This window comes from Manis javanica, chromosome 2 (assembly GCF_040802235.1).
Source record: "Manis javanica isolate MJ-LG chromosome 2, MJ_LKY, whole genome shotgun sequence".
Lineage (NCBI taxonomy): Eukaryota > Metazoa > Chordata > Mammalia > Pholidota > Manidae > Manis > Manis javanica.
Genome location: NC_133157.1, coordinates 2,425,075 through 2,443,268, shown reverse-complemented (window position 1 = coordinate 2,443,268; position 18,194 = coordinate 2,425,075). Strand labels below are relative to the sequence as shown.

Here is an 18,194-nt window from a genome sequence, read left to right as displayed (position 1 = left end):
AAAAATTTCTTAGAAAGTCCACAAAAACTATGAACCATAAGAAAATTTGATAAGTTGGCCTTCATCAAATTAAAAACTTCTGCTCTTCAAAAGACACTGTTAAGAAAATGGGAAGGTAAAGCCATGGATGGAAATAAAGTATTTGCAAAACGCATATCTGATAAGTACTTATATGTAGAATATAGAATGGAATGTCAATGTTATTGCTCAACAGTGAGAAGGTAGATGACCCAATTTAAAACTGGGCCAAAGAGCTGAATAGACATTTCAACAAAAAAGATGTATGAATGGCCTGTATGCATATGGAAAGGTGCTTACCAGCTGTAGTCATTAGGGAAATACACATTAAAACAACAAGGAAATACCAGGACCCATACCCACACTGGTGAGGCTGGGGAGAGATTGCATACTTCATCGGTGGTTGTTAGGATAGGGTTACAGTTAGAGTTAGGGTCTGGTTCTGATGTGAGGGCGAGGACGAGATTGAGGTCCAGTGTTATGGTGAGGCATGGGTGACGTTGATGGTGATGGTGAGGGGTCAGGTTCAGGGGCCGTAACTTGCGTTAGGGTTAGGTGTATGGTAAGGTGTATGGGGAGGATAGAGTTTCTAAGAAATTTCTGCCTAAAGCAACATTTTTCCCCTTGGTGGGAATGCAAACTCATGCAGCCACTTTGGAAAACAGGAGGGTTTTTGTAAAGTTAAACATATACTTACCAGAGGACCCAGCAATTCCATGCCTGGGTATGTACCCGAGAGAAATGAAAACATATGTCTATACAAAGACATGTATTTGAGTGTTCAGATGGCAATTTTATCACCCCAAACTGGGAGATGGATAAACAAATTGTGTGGTACATCGGCACAGCGGAATGCTGCTCAGCATAGAAGTCACGAAGGCGTGAAATAGTCTGGGCACAGAAGCACGCTAGGCGAAGGCAGCAGACACGAAAGAGTACATGGGACATGATCCTGTTCGTATGACATTTGAGAAATGGTGAGACCATTCCCGGCAGACGAAAGATCGAAGGTTGCCAGAGTCCTGGGGGTGGGGACAGGGTCATGAGGCGGCTTTTGAGGTCATGGAAATGTACTCTGTCTTGACTAAGGTGGTGGTTAGGGGTTATACATTTGGCGAAACTCATTGAGCTGAAATTATACCTTCAAAAAGCCAACCTAAACTAAACAAAAAACCGTAAGTTTTTCCTTATGTGATTAAATATCCCTTTATCAATATTAAGGTTCACTTAAAACCTGAAATGTTAGTAACATGAGTTACCATGAATAGAACGTGAAATAAGATTGATGCCTGTATGGCCTTCTGTCATACAGATGGGCCATGGTGGGCATAATGTCCCCAGGTTGGAACATTTACTTTCCTTCAAAGGTTTTGGTGTTGTACACAGTTCTGTGGTGAGTGTCTGTGATTAAGTATTTATGCTTACCTGTAACTGGGTGTTAGAGGTAAATTCCTGTGGGTGGGAGGAGGGAACGAATGCTTTTAGGACTTGCAGAGCCACGTGTCACATCGTCTCCTAAAAAGGCATCCAGTTAGACACCATCTGTAATGGATGGGAATTTGTAGCCTTGCCAAAATTTGGTACATAAAACAAATATTTCACCAGCAACCCTCTCAGGGAGCTCAGGCTGCCGCACCGAGTGGTGCTGGGCTCCTGGAAATAGAGCCTGCCCGTTCCTCGGAGCCTCGGCTCCCTGAGCCGGGCCACATCGCTGGCGTGGGTCACAAAGTCACAGAGCCACCACCACCACGACTAAAGGAGGGGACATAGGCATCGCCTCTTGGCAGGCACTTAAGAGAGAATCTGTGGCCATTTTTGAATTACCATACTTAAAACCTGTGGTTGTTTTTGTTTGTTAATATCTGGATATATAGTTACAAGGTTTTGGGGAGTAGACGTAAGAGCGATGAGCAGACATTCCCTTTGCCCTTCTGCCCGACCCCAACCCTTCCCTCACCCGACGCTTCACTCCTGGGCTGGTGTGGGGCGTTGCTGTGTGTGCGCTTACATGGTGCCGTTTCAGATCCCATAGGCATCTTTCATTTATTTTAACATAAAAGGGATGGCACTCCATGAGAGTCCCTGGGACTTGCTCTTTTCACTTAGTGACATGTCTTGGCTGACTCTCTGTGCCAGGCCATCGACATCAACCCCTGCCTGCCCGTCTGGCCTTTGCAGAGCATCTCATATGTGGTTCATTTATTTGACCAGCTCCTGCTCGGTGGGCACTGACTTCCTTGCACACATACAAGTGCTTTCTGCAGGATTCAGCCCTGCAGGGGGACGCCAGGTCACTGTGTGTGTGCACACCCTGATGGGGGTGCTTCAAAACTGCCGCCACCCTCCCCAGAAAAGCTTTCTTCTCCCGCCGGCATGGATCTTGGACTCCCAGAGCACACATTCCCTTCATCCGTACACTGACTGCCTCCTCCGTTCACTGTTTGGAGCGTCTGCTCTGGGCTAAGTGCCCTCCTTCTACTGTGAATCGGGGAGCTGCTTGTCCCCCTCCCGAGGAGCTCACAGTCTGGGAGATGGCAGGTCCCCAGGAGCACCCCCTGCCAGGCCAGTGCAGGGGAGGCATGGTGTGTGTGGGCCGGGGTGCATGGCTGGGCCAACCCCATTTATGGAGGGGCACCTTGCTCTCCTTGAGCCCCACTGAGCTAAGGGGTCTCCTGTGGGCACCGCTCGACCTGTCACGATGACTCCTGAGGTCCAGCATCGTTCTTGCTGCTAACGGCAGCTGCCAGTCGTGACTTCCCAGGAGACACAGGTCCTTCACGCAGGGAAACTGAGGCCCAGCGTTGTGGTGCTGCTGTGGCTTTGGAGTCTGCTGCCTGGTTCCATCGAGCACCTTGGTCTGCTGAGTCCTGCAGACACTGCAAGAGCATGCAAGGGGCCCCTGCCCCCCTGGGGACTGGTCAGTGGGCAGCGCTCAGGTCAGTGCAGCTGGCGCCTTGCCCGGGAGGCTCAGCCCAGAAATGGTGTGGACCTTCCACATGGGCTGGGTGCCCAGTGGTCTCAGCAGAAGCAGCCCCTGCAGTGAAAGCAGCCCCCACAGAAGCTCGGGCCTGCCCTCAGAGGCCAGCATTTCCAGAAGCCACTGGGAGCCTGCCCTGAAGCCGGTCCCCTTCTGTAATGGTCCCGTGCCCACCCTCCCTCCTTAACCCTCCCTGGGTGAGGCTCTGGATGCAGAGGGCCCTCCCAGTGTGACCCCAGCTGTCCCGATGGCAGCCAGCCCACCCTCTGGGCCTCCTGGACGCAGGTGGGGCCTGAGGAGCCTGCCCGTGCAAACACAGCCAAGCCCAGCATGGTGGAATCTGGCACCTGATGCCATCCCCACCCCTTTTCTCCAGAACAAGCAGATGAATTACCTCTGAGGAAACTAAGATTCATCCTCTGGCTCTGCATCATGCTTGCAGGCTCCGCCCTGGCACGGCTCTGCCCTGGCACAGTGCCTGCCTGCACAGCCCAGCCTGCCTCTCTGCCCGGCACCTTTGGCAGGCGGCTGCAGGATCGGAGTCCGAGGCCACGTTCCGCTGTGCTCATAACCCTTTGAGGGAGGATGGGGTATGCTCACTGTTGCTGTAGACAGATGGCCGGCAGTGAGAACCAGCTGCAGGCAGACAGTGCTAGGAGGTGCTGTGAGAAGCTGGGTGCCCCCCACCTGGCAGGCCGGCGGGGAGGCTCCTCTCGCCCCTCCGTTGTGGCATTTGCTTCTGACTCCCGGTGTGAAGTCTGAGTCTGACCCACGGCGCCCACAGTCTTTGGGACAGTGGAAGCCACGTCCCCCCGTGTGGCCTGGCCGCACCCTGGCCCGGACTCCCTGGGCCATCCTGCTGGGGGCGATCACCTGGGCCCAGAATGTTACCTGCGTGGCCCCAGACAACCTACTGGGCTCCCGTCAGCTCCCATCCCACCTCCCTATCTTCCCGTCAGCTCCCATCCCACCTCCCTATCTTCCTCTCACCCCTGCTGCCGGCTCCCCCCCAGAGCTCTGCTGTGTCAGCCTGCCTGCATGGGCCCCCAGGGGTGCTGTGATGTACTCTCAAGGGCAGTGTGTGTGTGTGGAGGGTCCCCGTCCCACTTGGGTGGGGTACCAGGCTGGGCTGTGGGAGCCCTCAGGCCAGGTGGCGGCACATGCGTGTGTCTGAGCCCTGCAAGGGGGCACCTGGCCGCTGTCTGGCCACAGGGCAGGGGTCACGTGGATGGGCCAGCAGTCCAGGGCCTCAGATCAGCCCAACAAGTCATGACAACTGGGCAGGACATTGGCCCCGCGTGTGGATGTGTGAACGGGAATTTCCCTCCCACTGTGGCTCCTTCCTAGTGAGACTGATCCTAAATAGGGTGGTGCACCCGCAGCCACCTGTCCCTCCGTCCAGGGCGCCATTCTTTATCCATCCTTCCATCCTTCATCCATCCTTCCCTGCATCCATCCTTCCATCCCTCATCCATCTCTCCCTCCCTCCTTCTTTCCATTCATCTCCATCCTTCCCTCCATTTTCCCATCCATCTCTGTTCTTCCAGTCACTTCATCCATGCGTCCATGTGTCCATCCTTGGTGGGGGTCTGCTGCGCATCCCGTGTGGCAGTTTGGGGAGACCTGGTGAAAACGAGAGGGCGCTGTCTTCTGGAGCCTTCCTCAGTTGGTGTTCAGAATGGTCCTGTGATGCAGAACGTAAGGTGGGGGGACCTGTGGGCCTGTCACCCCCCCCCCCACTGACCAGTCTTCTCTGCTCCCTGTAGCTCGGGTGCTGAGAATCCTCCCTCCCCCCGGGCCTTCCCCAGGTTTTCAGCATCCGACAGAGCAGCTCAGCCTCTCCGGGGAGAACGCGGCTGAAAGCAGGCTCGGCGGGGATCTGCCTTGGTGTGTGGGAGCCGCTCTGCCGTCGGTCTGTGTCGGGCGGGCGCGCAAGGGAGACCTGGGTCAAACAGCTGCTTGTATCGCAGTAGGACCTCGGGGGTCCTGCCTGACTCGCTCAGCCTTTTCTGTGTTTCCTCACCTACAAATGAAGATGCCAAATGTACAAGCTGCCGTGATGGATAAGGGAGGGAGGGGCTCATGGGGCACAGGGCCTGGGGCATGTGGGGCAAGCTGGTGCCCAGGGGTCAGCTGCCCCCCAAGGGCATGTGGAGCCCAGCGGGTGCCCAGGGGTCAGCTGCCCCGCCAGGCTCATTGCGCTTCCTGAAGCCACAGTGTCATCTGCTGGGAGAGCCCTTGGGGCAGGCAGGGCTGTCAGCCGTACCCGCCCGGTGAGGCTGCCCTCGCCCCTGGCTGTGCCCGCCTCTCTCCACTTGCTGCCCCCGGCCCCATGTGGCCTTGCTAGAGCCTGGCTGCCATGGCCCCTCACTGGCGCTCACTCCTGTGAACAGTGACAGATTCCCCCCTTCCTCTGTGTTGCTGGGCACTGGGTGGCCCATGATGATGGCTCGAGTTGTCCGGTGGGATTCACTCCACTCTGGGGCAGAGGGACATGCGACACAAGCCAAATGGAACTGGCACTGCTGGGCGGAGGCAGCCACGGGGGGAGCTGGTGCACAGCTTGGTTGCCGGGTGGCTGGAAAGGCCTCCTTTCCCAAGGTGGCCTCCAGTTCCTGGGGACTTGGGGTCCGGAGGAGCAGGGGTGTGGGTGTGCAGTGTCACCCACAGGCTGGGTGGCTGGAGCGCGGGGCCTGTGGGGCCAGAGCTGAGCAGGTGGGCTGGGGGAGCCTGCGTTCCGGCCCTGATTCTCGCTCACTGGCTCTGTTGGGCCCACTACCACCCTGCTTTCCTTCTGCCACCTGACATGCCTCTGGCTTCTGGTCAGTCACATCTTAGCTCACTCCCCCGCTTGCCGGCGTGTCAGCCCTGTGTCTTTGGAGCCAGGAGGGGCGCCGTCTGGCCATTCTGCTTCCCTCCCGGCCCCCCTGTTTCCCACGGAAGGAGCAACCCCTGGAACCACCCCCTGCACTGTGGGGAGGCCCTGGGGGCCCTGGGGAGTCGCCTCTGTCTGGTGGTCAGATCTCAGGCCTGGGCAGGTGAGCTAATACATCCCCCATGCCAGGTGGTGCCCAGGACTCACAACAGCCACGGCCCCGGTGCTGGCCACTCCTTGCAGAGGGTCACTTCTCTTTCACAGATGGGACAGGGAGGCTCTGGGATGGAACCCACTTTGCGCAGGCCACGGGGCTCATAACTGGGGAATCTGGGACAAAGCCACAGGCACTGAACCCCCAGCCCTGTGCTTTCCAGCACCCCCACACATGCGACGGTGGCCGAGTTGGTGGGCTTGCCCTGGCGGTCTAGTCACCAAGACAGATGTGTGCAAATGATTTGCACAAATACGTACCAGGAAGCCTCTCCTTCAGTAACCCCTCCCCCACACAGGAAGGTGTTGGTGGGGCCCCAGGTCCTCTTTAGAAACCAGGGTGAGTGGAAGCAGCTGATGAGTGCAGCATTACTGGCGCGGTGGCCCCGAGCCGGGCAGGTGGTGGCGGCTTCCCATCCCCGTGAAATGACAGACCGATGGGTGGTCGGGGATGTTGCGGGTGGAGTGCGGGTGGCGGGGGGACAGCAGGCTCTGCCTCAGCTGGGGCCCCTGGAGCCAGCTGCTTGGCATTCACCCCCTGGGCTGACCCCAGCCGACCGCGTAGACAGGGCTGCATGATGGTGCAGGGACAGCAGGTGCAGGGGGCCCCGGCCCTGGGCGGGGGGAGCCTCAGCCCCGCCCCTTCTCCCACCCTGGCCTCGCTGGCCTGGCCCTCCGGCCTGTAGGAAAGAGCCGTGGCTCTTTGCTTCCTGGAAGCAGAAGGAGGGAACTGGTAAGGCTGCGGTAGGAGCAGGTGTGCCCCCACGGGGACCGTGCAGGGTGCTCTGCAAACAGCAGATACAGCCCTGGTGCTGGGCCTGGGGGTTCGGCGTGGACATGCCAGGGCCCCCATCCCCCGGAGACTTACAGCCCAGCAAAGCAGGTGGACACCACAGGGAAAGGGAATAGTCATGCGCGTGGGAGAAGAGCCGGGCAAACCACGGTGCGGGCTGTGTATCCGAGGCGGGCGTGTGCCCCCTGCCTGAGAGGGCACCATGGGCACACATCTCCCTCATCTCTCATTACCAGGTGACTGTCAGCCTTGGGCTCAGGGTCTCTGGGGAGACGCGCTGATTGGAGCCAGGTCTGTCTGCCCTGTGGTCACCAGCACAGCCCATCTGCACTGGCGAAGCAAGGCCTTGGTCCTCTTGTATCACACGCACAGGATGCCCAAGAGCCCAGGTCCCAGGCAGCACTCCTGGGTAAGCTGAGGCATGCGGATGGAGTCCCCAGCACCCCAGCAGGGAAGATGCTGACCCTTACTGCGGGGGCCCATCACTGTGTTGGGATCCCCAGGCTCCCCCCACTCTGAACTCCATGGCCCATCCTCCAAAGGTCACAGATCAAGTGCTACAGCGCCAAGCCCTCTGAGATGGGCCACTCCTGCCGAGCGACTTGGTGGGGTGAGCCAATGGGCGAGGGCAGTGGAGGGGAGCCTTCTGCGTGCTCCAGGGTCCACACTGTTATCTGCATGACAACATTACAGAGCCCTCTAAATAGCCATCAGGTTGAAGTCTTCAGAATTCTCAAATGGTCCAGCTTCAGAGCTAGAAGGGTCATAAAAAACATGTAGGGCTCCCCAGAGACCACGAGCCCAGGGCTGACAGTCACCTTATAATGACAGGAAGGTGGTGGTGTGTCCCCAATGCCTCCCTCCAGGGGCTGGGACCCAGGTGAAGTGGACTCCTGAGAGGACCTCGGGAGTGTGGGGCAGCCGCCAGCACGGCCTGGCTTGGGTGGACACCAGGACTTGGGGGACTGAGGGAAAGCTCACCTCCCACTGGGACTCTGGGCGAGTCCACGGGCATGCTGTGGATCCCAGGCCCAGAGAGCAGGTTCTGGTGAACTGCAGCCTCCTGACCCGGGCCTGCGGCGTGGCGGGAACAATAACCTGTCCCATCTGCTGGCTGGCCCGGCGGGGCAGGTGGCCTGGACTTCATAGGCAGCCTTAACCAACAGTCAGTGCTCGAGAATATGCATAGCTTAGAGAAAAGCAAAAATCAGTGGAACTCGAACAAAGGACCCAACAGAAGCCCCAGCCTACGGGAGGGCTGACCAGGCCAGGGCCTTGCACCAGGACCTCCCAGCAGGTGGAGGGCCATCCTCCCCTGTGCGCAGTGTGGCGAGGCTGAGATGTGGTCCCCCGTGACAGTGTGCCCGTGGGGTAGCACGCCAGGGTGACAGGGTTTCTCATCTACAGGAGAAGCCCCAGGACAGGCCTGTGATTTGTTGTATTTCACTTCCCTGTACTTGGCCCGTAATGTGTTTTCTACGAAGCGAAGGTCTGTGGCCACCGCGTCGAGCAAGCCTATCAGTCCAACACTGCTCACCTTGTGTCTCTGTCACATTTTGGTCATTCTCTCAGTGTTTCAAACTTTTTAAAGTACATACGTCATTCTTTTCAGACACAGTGCTATTACACACTTCATAGACTATAGTATAATCATAACTTTCATACCCACTGGGAAACCAAAAAATTATTTGACTTGCTTTATTGTGGTGGTCTGGAACCAATCCCCCCGTGTCTCTGCGTTGTGCCTGTACCAGGATGCCGTTCCCCTCCGCCTTGCCCTTCCGGGATACGTGAGAGCTGTGGGTCTGCTCACTCAGTCATTCAACAAACATGGCTTGAGTGCACAGTGTGTGTGGGCTCTGGGCAGGCGGATGGCAAAACCCCGGCCACTGTCCTGCTGCTGATTGGTGGCCTCCCTTCTCCGTCAGTTTCTGCTCGGGCCTGGGGGTGCATAATTTAGCCCTGGAAGTAGCTCCAGGGGTGTCTGCACATAGGTGTCTTTCTGCCTGAATCACTTTTGCTTTGAGGGTCCCCCCCTGCCAGCCCCAGGCTCTGATGGCTGGGGTGGGCAGGGGAGATGAGGCACAATGCCAAGACTTAGCGAGGGTGCCCTGAGTGTTCCTGGGGCTGGCAGGACATGGTGGCGCTGGGCAGCAGGGCCCAGTGGAGCATTCCGATTCCATCCTGACCACATGCACCCTCTGTGGCTCGCGGGGGTCACTGCTTCCCCACTTCCACACCCCCGAAGCAGGCTGTCTTCTGTGGCTTTGCACTGTCAGTGGAGAAGCATTCTTCCCAGAGGGGCCTTTTTGAAGGAGGGGTGCTGAGCCTGCGATGGCCCTCAAGCCAGGGAAGTCTGGCATCCCTTCCCTTGCTCTTAGCACTGAAGAGGGGTGTCCAGATGCCAGTGGACCCCCAGGAACCAACTTAAATTCTTGCTCAAGGCAGCTCCTCATTCCATGTGCTGTTCCAGGTGCCCGTGGCAGCCCCAGCAGAAATCCTGGCCAGGGAGGAAGGCGGAGCGGTGTGGGCCGTGGCTGGGTTCCTATGTGCCTGTGTCTGCTCAGGTGGATCCTCCCAGGAGGGCGGTGTGCCACGGCCTTGGGGCTCACTGGCTCAGTTTTAGTGTGACCCACCCACTGGGTGACACTGGCCTGCTGGTGGCCGGGCTGTGAGTGGCCTGGGCTTGCTGTGCCAGCTGTGGTTCTGGGGGGCTGCTTTGATGTCTTGTGTCCTGCAGCTGAGAAGTGAGGGGTGGCAGGCCCCCAGGTGATGTGGCGCTCCATTTTTCTGGGTCTAGAGGGGCCCAGGACCACCGACTTCCAGACGTGATGGGTCAGGGGCGCTGGGTCCTCTGGGAGTGTGTGGAGGCGCGACCACTGGCCGCTGGGACCCTGGACTGCTTGCCCAGCCAGTTGTAAAGTTCGTCCCTGGTGCCTCTACCTCCCTTGTGCTTTTGCTCATTGATCCGTCCGTCTGTCTGCCCCACACTCAGTCTGGGGGCCTCCCGTGTGTCACCACTGTGACCCTCCTGCTGCTTTCTGGGGTCTTCAGGCTGCCTTCGGGCACAGGGCGCCCGGACTCAACCACACACTTCCATTCCTTCCTCGGCTGCCTCCTTCCTGCCTCAGAGCTGACATCCCCCCCGTCCATCCCCTTGCAGGTCTGCGGGTCACACCTGGTGCCCCTGCCTCACTGGCACAGCTGTGTCTTTAGGTCTGGCCAGCGGGGGAACGGGCCAAGGCCCTTCCTTGGGCATGTTCCAGAAGACATGTGCTCCACGAAGCTGCACATGGGGCTCCTGACTCGGGGTGGACCCTCCTGTGGTTCCGGGGGCCCCATGCTGGGCCCCTCCCCGCTCAGGGTGGCTCTCCGGCAGGCTCGCTGCACAGGGCAGAGCAGAGGGGGCGGCTGCTCTGGGAGGAGATCGAATGCAGGAAATCACACTTGCCGGGCTGCAGGCCCCGGGCCTGGGCCAGGGGCTCGGGCTGCCCTCGCTTTTCTTACTGGCCTCAGGGAGGAAGTCCCACCATTTCCTCCCTCGTTGGGGTGACACTGGCCTCGAACCTGTGGGCACCTGTCCCCAAAGCTGCCTCCTAGCAGCACTCTCATCCTGACCGAGACCCTGGTTTCTCAAGAATCTGCTGTCGGAGCAGGAGGGCTGTGTGCCCTGCCCTGGCCTGTCCTGCCAGATCCCTCTTGGCCCTTTCCTCACCTTTTATAAAACTTAAAAGTGTTTTTCTAGCTTTGGCACAGGGAGCCCCTGGCCGGCAGGAGGTGTGGCACGGGGCCTGGGGTGGCCTGGCGGCCTTTTCAGCTTGTTGCGGCTGAGGTGTATAAACATGTCCTGGGGGCTTCTGGAAATCAGCTCTGCCCACCAGCGATGGGGAAAACAGGTTTGCATGCCTGCGCATCTGGAAAGAGCATCCCAGGCTCTTGGGGTCTGTGTCCAGAAAACCCCAGCCAGGATCTTTGCTCCCTGCCCTGGCCACCGCTGGCCTTGGGACCAAATCCCAGAGATGAGCCAGAGCTCATGTCACCACGAGACGGTGCCCTGTCAACACGGCTGGTGAGCCAGCGGCTGGCCCAGGTCGCCAGTTCCCACGGCCGAGTCCAGGCCTGGGGCTGCCTGGGGCACTGCTTCTGGTGTCAAGTGGCCAAGTGTCCCACAAGGGATAAGGGCACCTGTGGGAGGGGCCGCAATGCCGAGCACTTGAGGGGTGCCACCGACGTTGAGGGACTGGCCGTGCTCTATGGGGACTGGCTCTGGGTAGGAGCCGAGAACCACCTAGGAAAGTCAAAGAGGCCTCGGCAGGTGGCAGCTCTGGATGTGGGGGGCCCAAGGGTCCTGGGTTGGGTCCCACGCGGCCCCTTCCTCTGCCCCTCTTAAGGGTTTCCATGCAGAGGTGGGAAGTCCTTATCCCCGTGTTTCTGGTCCTTTGATTAAAGTGGCAGAGGGCTGCAGCAACACCAGGGGCAGAAATGGCACCACTGGAAGCGGGACCTCAGAACTCTGGAATCTGGGTAACGGTGCCTTGGCAGTGACCTGTGGATGGGCAGGCGCTTCGTGATGAAGGGCGGCCTCTCTGCCTTCCTGTCCCCATCTCCTTGGAGCCTCCACCCAGCTCATCACGGTGGGGACCACAGGGCCCCTCTCCTCCTCCTAGGGTGCCGTCCACAGTGCCCACACTGACCCCGCTGGCCAGCTGTGCCCTCTTTCCTGGCCCTCCAGGGACACAGCCTTCCTTGGGGAGCCTCTTGGCAGGGGCTGAACCCCAGGGCAGCGGCTGCGGGTTCCTCAGAAGCCAGCAAAGGCGAACACAGCACGGTGCCTCTTGTTCACCTCCAAGCCCTCCATCTTTTAGGAAAGTGGGACTTTACTCTTGAGCAAATCTCGGGCATGTAATAACCCTCTGCCGAGGGGGGCCCTGAGCCAGCAGACTGCAGAGTCCAGGAGGGCCTGGCATCCCCGGGGCAAGCTTGTGTCTGTCCTGCTGTTGCACCTGGCACCAGGCACTGACTTTTCAGTAGGAGGTGTCAGAATCTAACCCAAATCAAAGGCATGAGCATAAGGACAAACTTACTGGCTCATGTTGATGAGCCTTCTTTAGGCACAGCATGATCCAGGGGCCCAGACTGTGTGGCCGGGGTCTGTCTATGTTCTCAGACAGGCATTGCCCTCACCCCCAGCAGATGGCCACCTGCAGCTCTCAAGTCATAGCCCGTGTGTGGAGCCGAGGAGCAGAGAGGATTTCTCTTTCCCAAAGGAAAGAGCCCCAGGATGGAGACCTGCTGGCCCTGCCCCTCCACACCTATTCCTCAGTAACCACTGAGGACAGGGCAGTGGTGTGCAGTGATTGGCTGGGGGGAGGGCTCACGTGCCCAGAGGGGGGTGTGGCCAGCCCACCCACACCAGCTGGCAGCACCTGGCTGCACACCTGTCCTGTCACTTTGACTCAAGTGTGAGTTTCTTTTCTCTGCCTGGACTCCCAGGGGCCTCTTGTTTGTAGGAACATGAGCTGAACTTTCCCCATGAACCTGGCTCTGTCGAGGGCAGGCCATGGATCCCTAGCCTGTGGGCATCGCAGCCCTGAGGTGAGGGGCAGCCGGGAGCACAGGAGGCCGTCTTGTGTGTTCGGGGGGCCGGGTGAGCTCTCTGCTAAGTGCCATGGCCTCTGTCAGTACGCCAGCTCTCCCCGGCCCTCAGGCTCTGCCTTTCTCCCTGGAGGAGCCCCTGGACTGAGGGTCAGGAACTTTCTGGAAGGGATGCAGAGCCCTGCTCATCCCAGGCCCTTGGCTCTACACCATCTTGCCCTGTAGGCATAGGTCTTCTGGGGGCAAATGGAAACTGGGTATTTCTGTAGACTCTAATGGGAGAATTAGGTTTTCATTGGACAGTGACGGGGGTCAGTATGCCAGCACATGCCCTGATCAGGAGGTGCCAATGCTCCAGAAGTTGTACAGCGGATTTCCCTGCCCCGTTACACCACCGCCCACTAAGTCCCTTCCATTGGCAGTGGGGTCTTGCACAGCCTTCCGGCTAATGTTTGGGGTGGGCTTCCCATGACACTGAAGAGACGGGGTGTCTGGAAGCCGGGTGAACTGCGCTTGCGGCTGGGCTTGAGGGGGCACATACGTGCAAACTGGGGCGAGGCCCTCAGGGGCACAGGCCGGGATCTGCTCCCGCGGTGGCCGCCTGCAGGGGTGGGGGCAGCAACGTGGTCCCACCCACCCACCTGCACGTGCATTTCATCCACGTGGGACACCCAGCCTCCACCCAGCTCAGGCTTCCGGGCTGCTTCTGGTTGGTCCCCAATTCACCTGACCCCCCAGGGTGCTCCTGAGAAGGTGGCCTGCCCGTGTGCTGTGCCTTTCTTCTGCAGCTAACCCCGCACCTCCCTCTGTCATTTCAGCTCAGCCAGCAGATCTCCTGAAGGTTCTAGATTTCCACAACTTGCCTGATGGAATAACCAAGACGACAGGTTTTTGTGCAACACGGCGATCGTCCAAAGGCCCGGACGTGGCTTACAGAGTCACCAAGGATGCCCAGCTCAGTGCTCCCACCAAGCAGCTGTATCCTGGTAAGGGGGCGTGCGTGGGCCCTGGGTGTGGGCACGGTTCCCTCTGTGGCAGAGCCCGGAGCTGAGAGGTGGGAGCAACACGCTTGGTTTTCCGGGAAGCCCCTTTGTAGTGAGCTGGTTTTGATCTCATTATAGTGAAAACAGTCCCACCACCTCATTGTCACCAGCCAAGGTGGGTGCACGGGGCCACATCTGTCCCTGTTGGTGTTCCTGGCATGTGTGTCTCCAGCTGTGGACTGGCTGCCAGGACCCCAAATGCAAAAAGATGTGTGTGGGGGGGTGTTTCCTTAGGTGATGAGGTTAAGAGAAGCCCCAGGGTCATGGGAAGGGAAGTGCTTCCAGACAGAAGCTTCACTGGGGGCAATGATGTTGAGACCCACATGCCTCAGACATCACGGATCCCAGCAAGGTGGTGCAGGCTCAGGAGAACTGATTGCCGAGCACCGCGTCCCTGCTTTTAATTATAGGCCCAGAGTGGGGAGCAGCCGTGGCTGCCGAGATGTAGCATCTACGTTGTCCCTGTCACCCAGTCGTGGGTGTATGTGACCCCCCTCCCCAACCCCGAGTCAGCTAAACCCTCAGGTTCTCTGGACATGGGTCAATAGTCACAGTGGGTAGCCTCCCCCAGCCTTAGATGAGCTCCTGTTTCCGATTTGGGTCAGAATGGGACTGGGGACCTTGGGTACATGAGCCCCCTTGGGAGACGTTTTATAATTGGCAGAAGACCCTGCGTCATCTTCTGGGTGACCTGGACGTGACCCCGACATTGAGGTGCTGGGCTCAGGCCGTTTCTTGACAAGCTGATGGTGTGTCTGTTCTCTGCGTCCCACTGTCTCTGTAGGGGCTGCATTTCTGTCCCTCAGCTCTGGGCACCCCCACCTGTCTTCCCCACCTTCCCTTACATCCACGGGGGCTTTTAAGCTTTGAGTCTGAGAGCCTGGGTCGGCTCTTTTCAGGACTGCTGCCTGGCTCTGGTGAGACCCTCCAGGCACCGGGTTCCTGCCAGGCCTCTGGAGGAGCCTGCCTTTGGGCGGCCAGGGTTGAGAAGGTCAGTGTGTCCCTTCGGACGGAGGTCGCTGTGAGGGTGCCCTGCTTTGCTCCCATAAGGGCCACAGGAGCTCAGCTCCCCCTAGACCCAGAGGAGCATTTCTTACACAATTGGGGTGAACGTGTCTTTTAGGACCCCTGAATGCTCACTTCCATGTTTGTCCAGAAGTTACCTGCTTTTCTACCCCATGACCCCAGTTCAGAATTCCTGTCTTGATAGGTGGATCGAGGGGAAGGCTTGAGGGAGCTGACCGCCCAGTCCACGGGAACTGTGGCTCTAGAATTAACACCTGGTGCGCACAGCGCGTGTATAATGCTATCACATTAAAGGGCCGCACCGTGGGCACGAGGTGTCCTGCCTTGGGGGTGATCTGTAGTAAATCCTCTGACAGTTTGATCTGATCCCTGTCACCCAACTCAGGGTCATCTGCACAACCAGCTCCCTGGAACTGGTGTCCTTATATCCTGTCCCCCTTGCAGTATCTCATGGCAAGAAGTATCAGAGGATCTTAGAATGCAGGCTGATTATTGGAGCTCTAGTCTGAATTCCTGAACAGTAAGAAAGGGAATGTTTGTAAAGCTCACATTTTCCTAAGCTCTCAAATTAGTAACCAATTAAGACACTCAGAATTTACAAGCTCTTGCAGGGCCTCTGGTCATAATTTGTTTATGTAGTAGGATGGGTGCATGCATGACAATCACCTCGTAAATGCCAAGTACAACTGAGGTTGCTTGGGAATGATTTAAGTAGGAAATTCCGTGGGGTCCCTTCTGCAACCCCCAAGTGTCGAGGTAGCGGAAGCTGTCCCAGGCCATGCTCACAGATCAGTGCAGAGTGACTCTGTCCCTGGGATCTGATGAGACTACAAGGCGTGTCTCTTCCCTTCTCGCCTGGAAGCCTTGGACTGAGCTTGCCGGCTGTCCTTTTTGCTCTGATGCCCGCCTCCCAGGGAGCGGCCATGTCTGGCTGCATTTCAGGTGCCCTGTCTGCAGGGTGGCTGCAGAGGAAGGGGGGTGTGGGTCAGCTGGCTGCAGCAGGCCTGGGGGCGTGGTGGCCTGAGTTGAGCATAAATGTTTCTAGATGTCTCTTAGTACAAAGGGAAATCCAAGTCCAGGTGACTTCTTTCTATAACAAGAGAATCCTCTGAACTCCTCCCAAGCAGGCCGCCTGGCTTCTGAGGATGCGGGCTCCCCTTTGCAGGCTGGGTGGGTCCGGGTCATGAGCGGGGGCATGGTGGCTGAGGCGGAAGTACACACCCCTTCCCCCAGCTCAGGCCAGATACAAGGTGACACCTTGATGGGGGTCTAGGAAGCCAGGGCCCCAGGCCGGGTTTCCTCAGCGGCCCTGCTTCCTTCCCAGCAGGTGAGGGCGCGCAGTTCAGTGCCGTCGGCACCCCTGAGCGAGACAGGGACCAGCAGCCTCCCTGATCCTAAGGCATCTTTCTCGTCGCCTATGTTCTGAGCTCAGTGGGGCCCAGGAGCTGGACTCCAAGCCTTGGGCTTTTCCTGACAGCTGGTACTGGGCGGCCCTGCCACCATGTCCACTGGGCCCTAAGGACAAACCGGACTGTAGGCAGGACCCAAGGCTGTGATGCTCTGGGGAGACAAACTGGAGAAGGTTGCACTGCTTGCCTGGGGGGCTCTCCAGGCGTCCCCACCCTCTGCATGTGGGAGGACTTCGTGGCAGGGTAAGGCAGACCTCGAAGAAGCCGTCATGGGTTGTCTTTGAGAGCAGGAGGCCAGTGTGTCCCCCAGGCCACCCTGACTTTGGGAGGCTCCCTTCTGCTGCAGCCCCAGGGATGCGGTGCTTCTGTGCGCATTGAGCCAGGACCTGCAGCGTCACCCATGGCCATGCTGGCGACCACCCAGCCCCTTCCTCTGTTCTCCTGCCTCGGGGTGGGGTCCTCTCCATTTGCCCTTCCCTGTGGTAATCTCGGGGCTGCTGAGACGTGCTTTATGCTCAGAATCTGAGGCAGGGCCTGGATGTGGCCATGTCCCCCTGCCCCGTCGCTTTCAGCCCTCCCTCCATAGTGGGCCGGGGGCTCCAGATCAGATCCTGCCCAGCAGAACATCCTGTCTGATAACTGTTGGCTTAAGTAGGATTCAGTTTGATAGCAAACGCACTTGTGAAACCCCTACTGTCTTCCCAAGGTGCTCTGGCGCCCGGGGCCTAAGCCCAAGTAAGACAAAACAATCTAAGCAAGTCAGTCATTGGGGCTCTTAGTGAGCCCACCCCTCAACTGTGACTCTTCTCCAAGAAATAAGTTAAGAGGTGCTGGCAGCTGACTCATTTCTCTCGGCCGCCCAGACACTGGGCGATCAAGAGCGCACCCTCTGGCTCCCCACAGGACTGGGGCGCACCAGCTCTAAACTGGCAGTAAATCCATTGTTATTTTGCCAGGGGAGAGATTAATGTTAAATCTAATTTATGTTTTCAGGTTATCTGAGCTGACAAAATCTGTGACCACAGAGATTTAAAAATTGGGAAGCAGGACCTTGATGGCCTTGGGGAGATGGGGTTCAGCTCCTGGGCAACGTGTCACACAGGAGGGAGCACACTCCCTTGTGTCCCGTCCTTCTCATTATTTAAGACAGGATGCTGGCTGTGAGTGGCACGGAGTGGTCATGGGTGGGGAAGGTCAGGTAGCCCTTTGAGGTGAGTTGCTGGCTCAGAGCACAAGTGGGCAGTGCCCGGGCAGGCAGGGGGCTCTGAGGCGCGTCACGTCAGACCTCGGCGCCTTGTCACCTTGTCCTACTGCTGGCCTCCTGCTGGGACCCACACAGCGGATCACCTCCCTTCTGTGTGGGGCAGCAGGCCATGACCCCCACTGTCCCCTCCTTTATTTGGGGAGACAGTGTGACTATAGTACCCTTAACAGACCTCTTTCCAAAGACTTCCCATTAGAAGGGGCAGGGCAGCCCAAGTCTTGGGCAGGTGGCTGCGCTGACCCTGGTCATAATTCCACCTGGAGCTGCCCCTATACTGGAGAACGGGGCCTTAAGTTGTCCCCTGGGGAAGGCCAGTCACGGTGTGCACAGAACAGACCAGTGTCCAGCTCACTGACCCAGTGGTTGACCCCAGGCTGGGGGCTTTGGGCCTCCCCCAGGGGCACTTTAGCCTGGGGCTTGGGGCCCAGAGGATGGTGCTTTCAACCTGCCCTTGTCTCAGCATTAAGCGCTCACCAGGTGGCTTCTCTGCCTGGCCTCATTCCTTTGGAGCAGCTGTGGTCTCTCTGCCCTCTCCCTCGCAAGATCCGTCCATCTCAAAGGACGCCGAGGCATAGCTGGTGGTCCCCCACCCCATTGGAGGTCCCGGGACACCCTTGGCCTGGCGTTTGGAGGCCACCCGCTGCTCCCACCTCCTGGCCAGCTGCGGTTGCAGCCAGTCTGCCAGCAGAGGGCGCCCGTGGATAGCTTCCTCGCTGGGAGCTGCTGGTCCCAGCTCTGCCGCCTAATGGGGCTGCTGGCCTTCTGGGCCATCTGGCTGGCCTTGTTACAGTTCTAAAGCAGCGGGGCTCTGATAATGGGGCCTTTCCTCATCCGGGCCCATGAGCCAGGCTCACAGCCCTCTGTAGCGCTACTGAGCGTGGGGGCAGCTTCCACCTGCCCTCTGGCCGTCCACGGCATGTCCCCGCTGACACTTACCTGGGCACTGCTCCCTCCGGCTGGTTCTGAGAGGCACATTGGCTT

The 18,194-nt window shown here is 58.5% G+C and overlaps 1 protein-coding gene across 8 annotated transcripts in view; it reads left to right on the top strand.

Annotated features, from left to right (window-relative positions):
• The window catches only part of COL5A1 (collagen type V alpha 1 chain), a 149,027-nt gene that overhangs the window by 23,115 nt on the left and 107,718 nt on the right, over positions 1–18,194 (top strand). For all 8 annotated transcript variants that reach the window (XR_005058395.2, XR_005058397.2, XR_012125189.1 and 5 more), the window contains exon 2: positions 13,290–13,457. Coding sequence is in view for 5 of the 8 variants with exons in the window: in XM_037007744.2 (XP_036863639.1) it covers positions 13,290–13,457 (168 nt within the window). In the remaining 3 variants the exon portion in view is untranslated. The remainder of the gene's footprint in view (positions 1–13,289; positions 13,458–18,194) is intronic.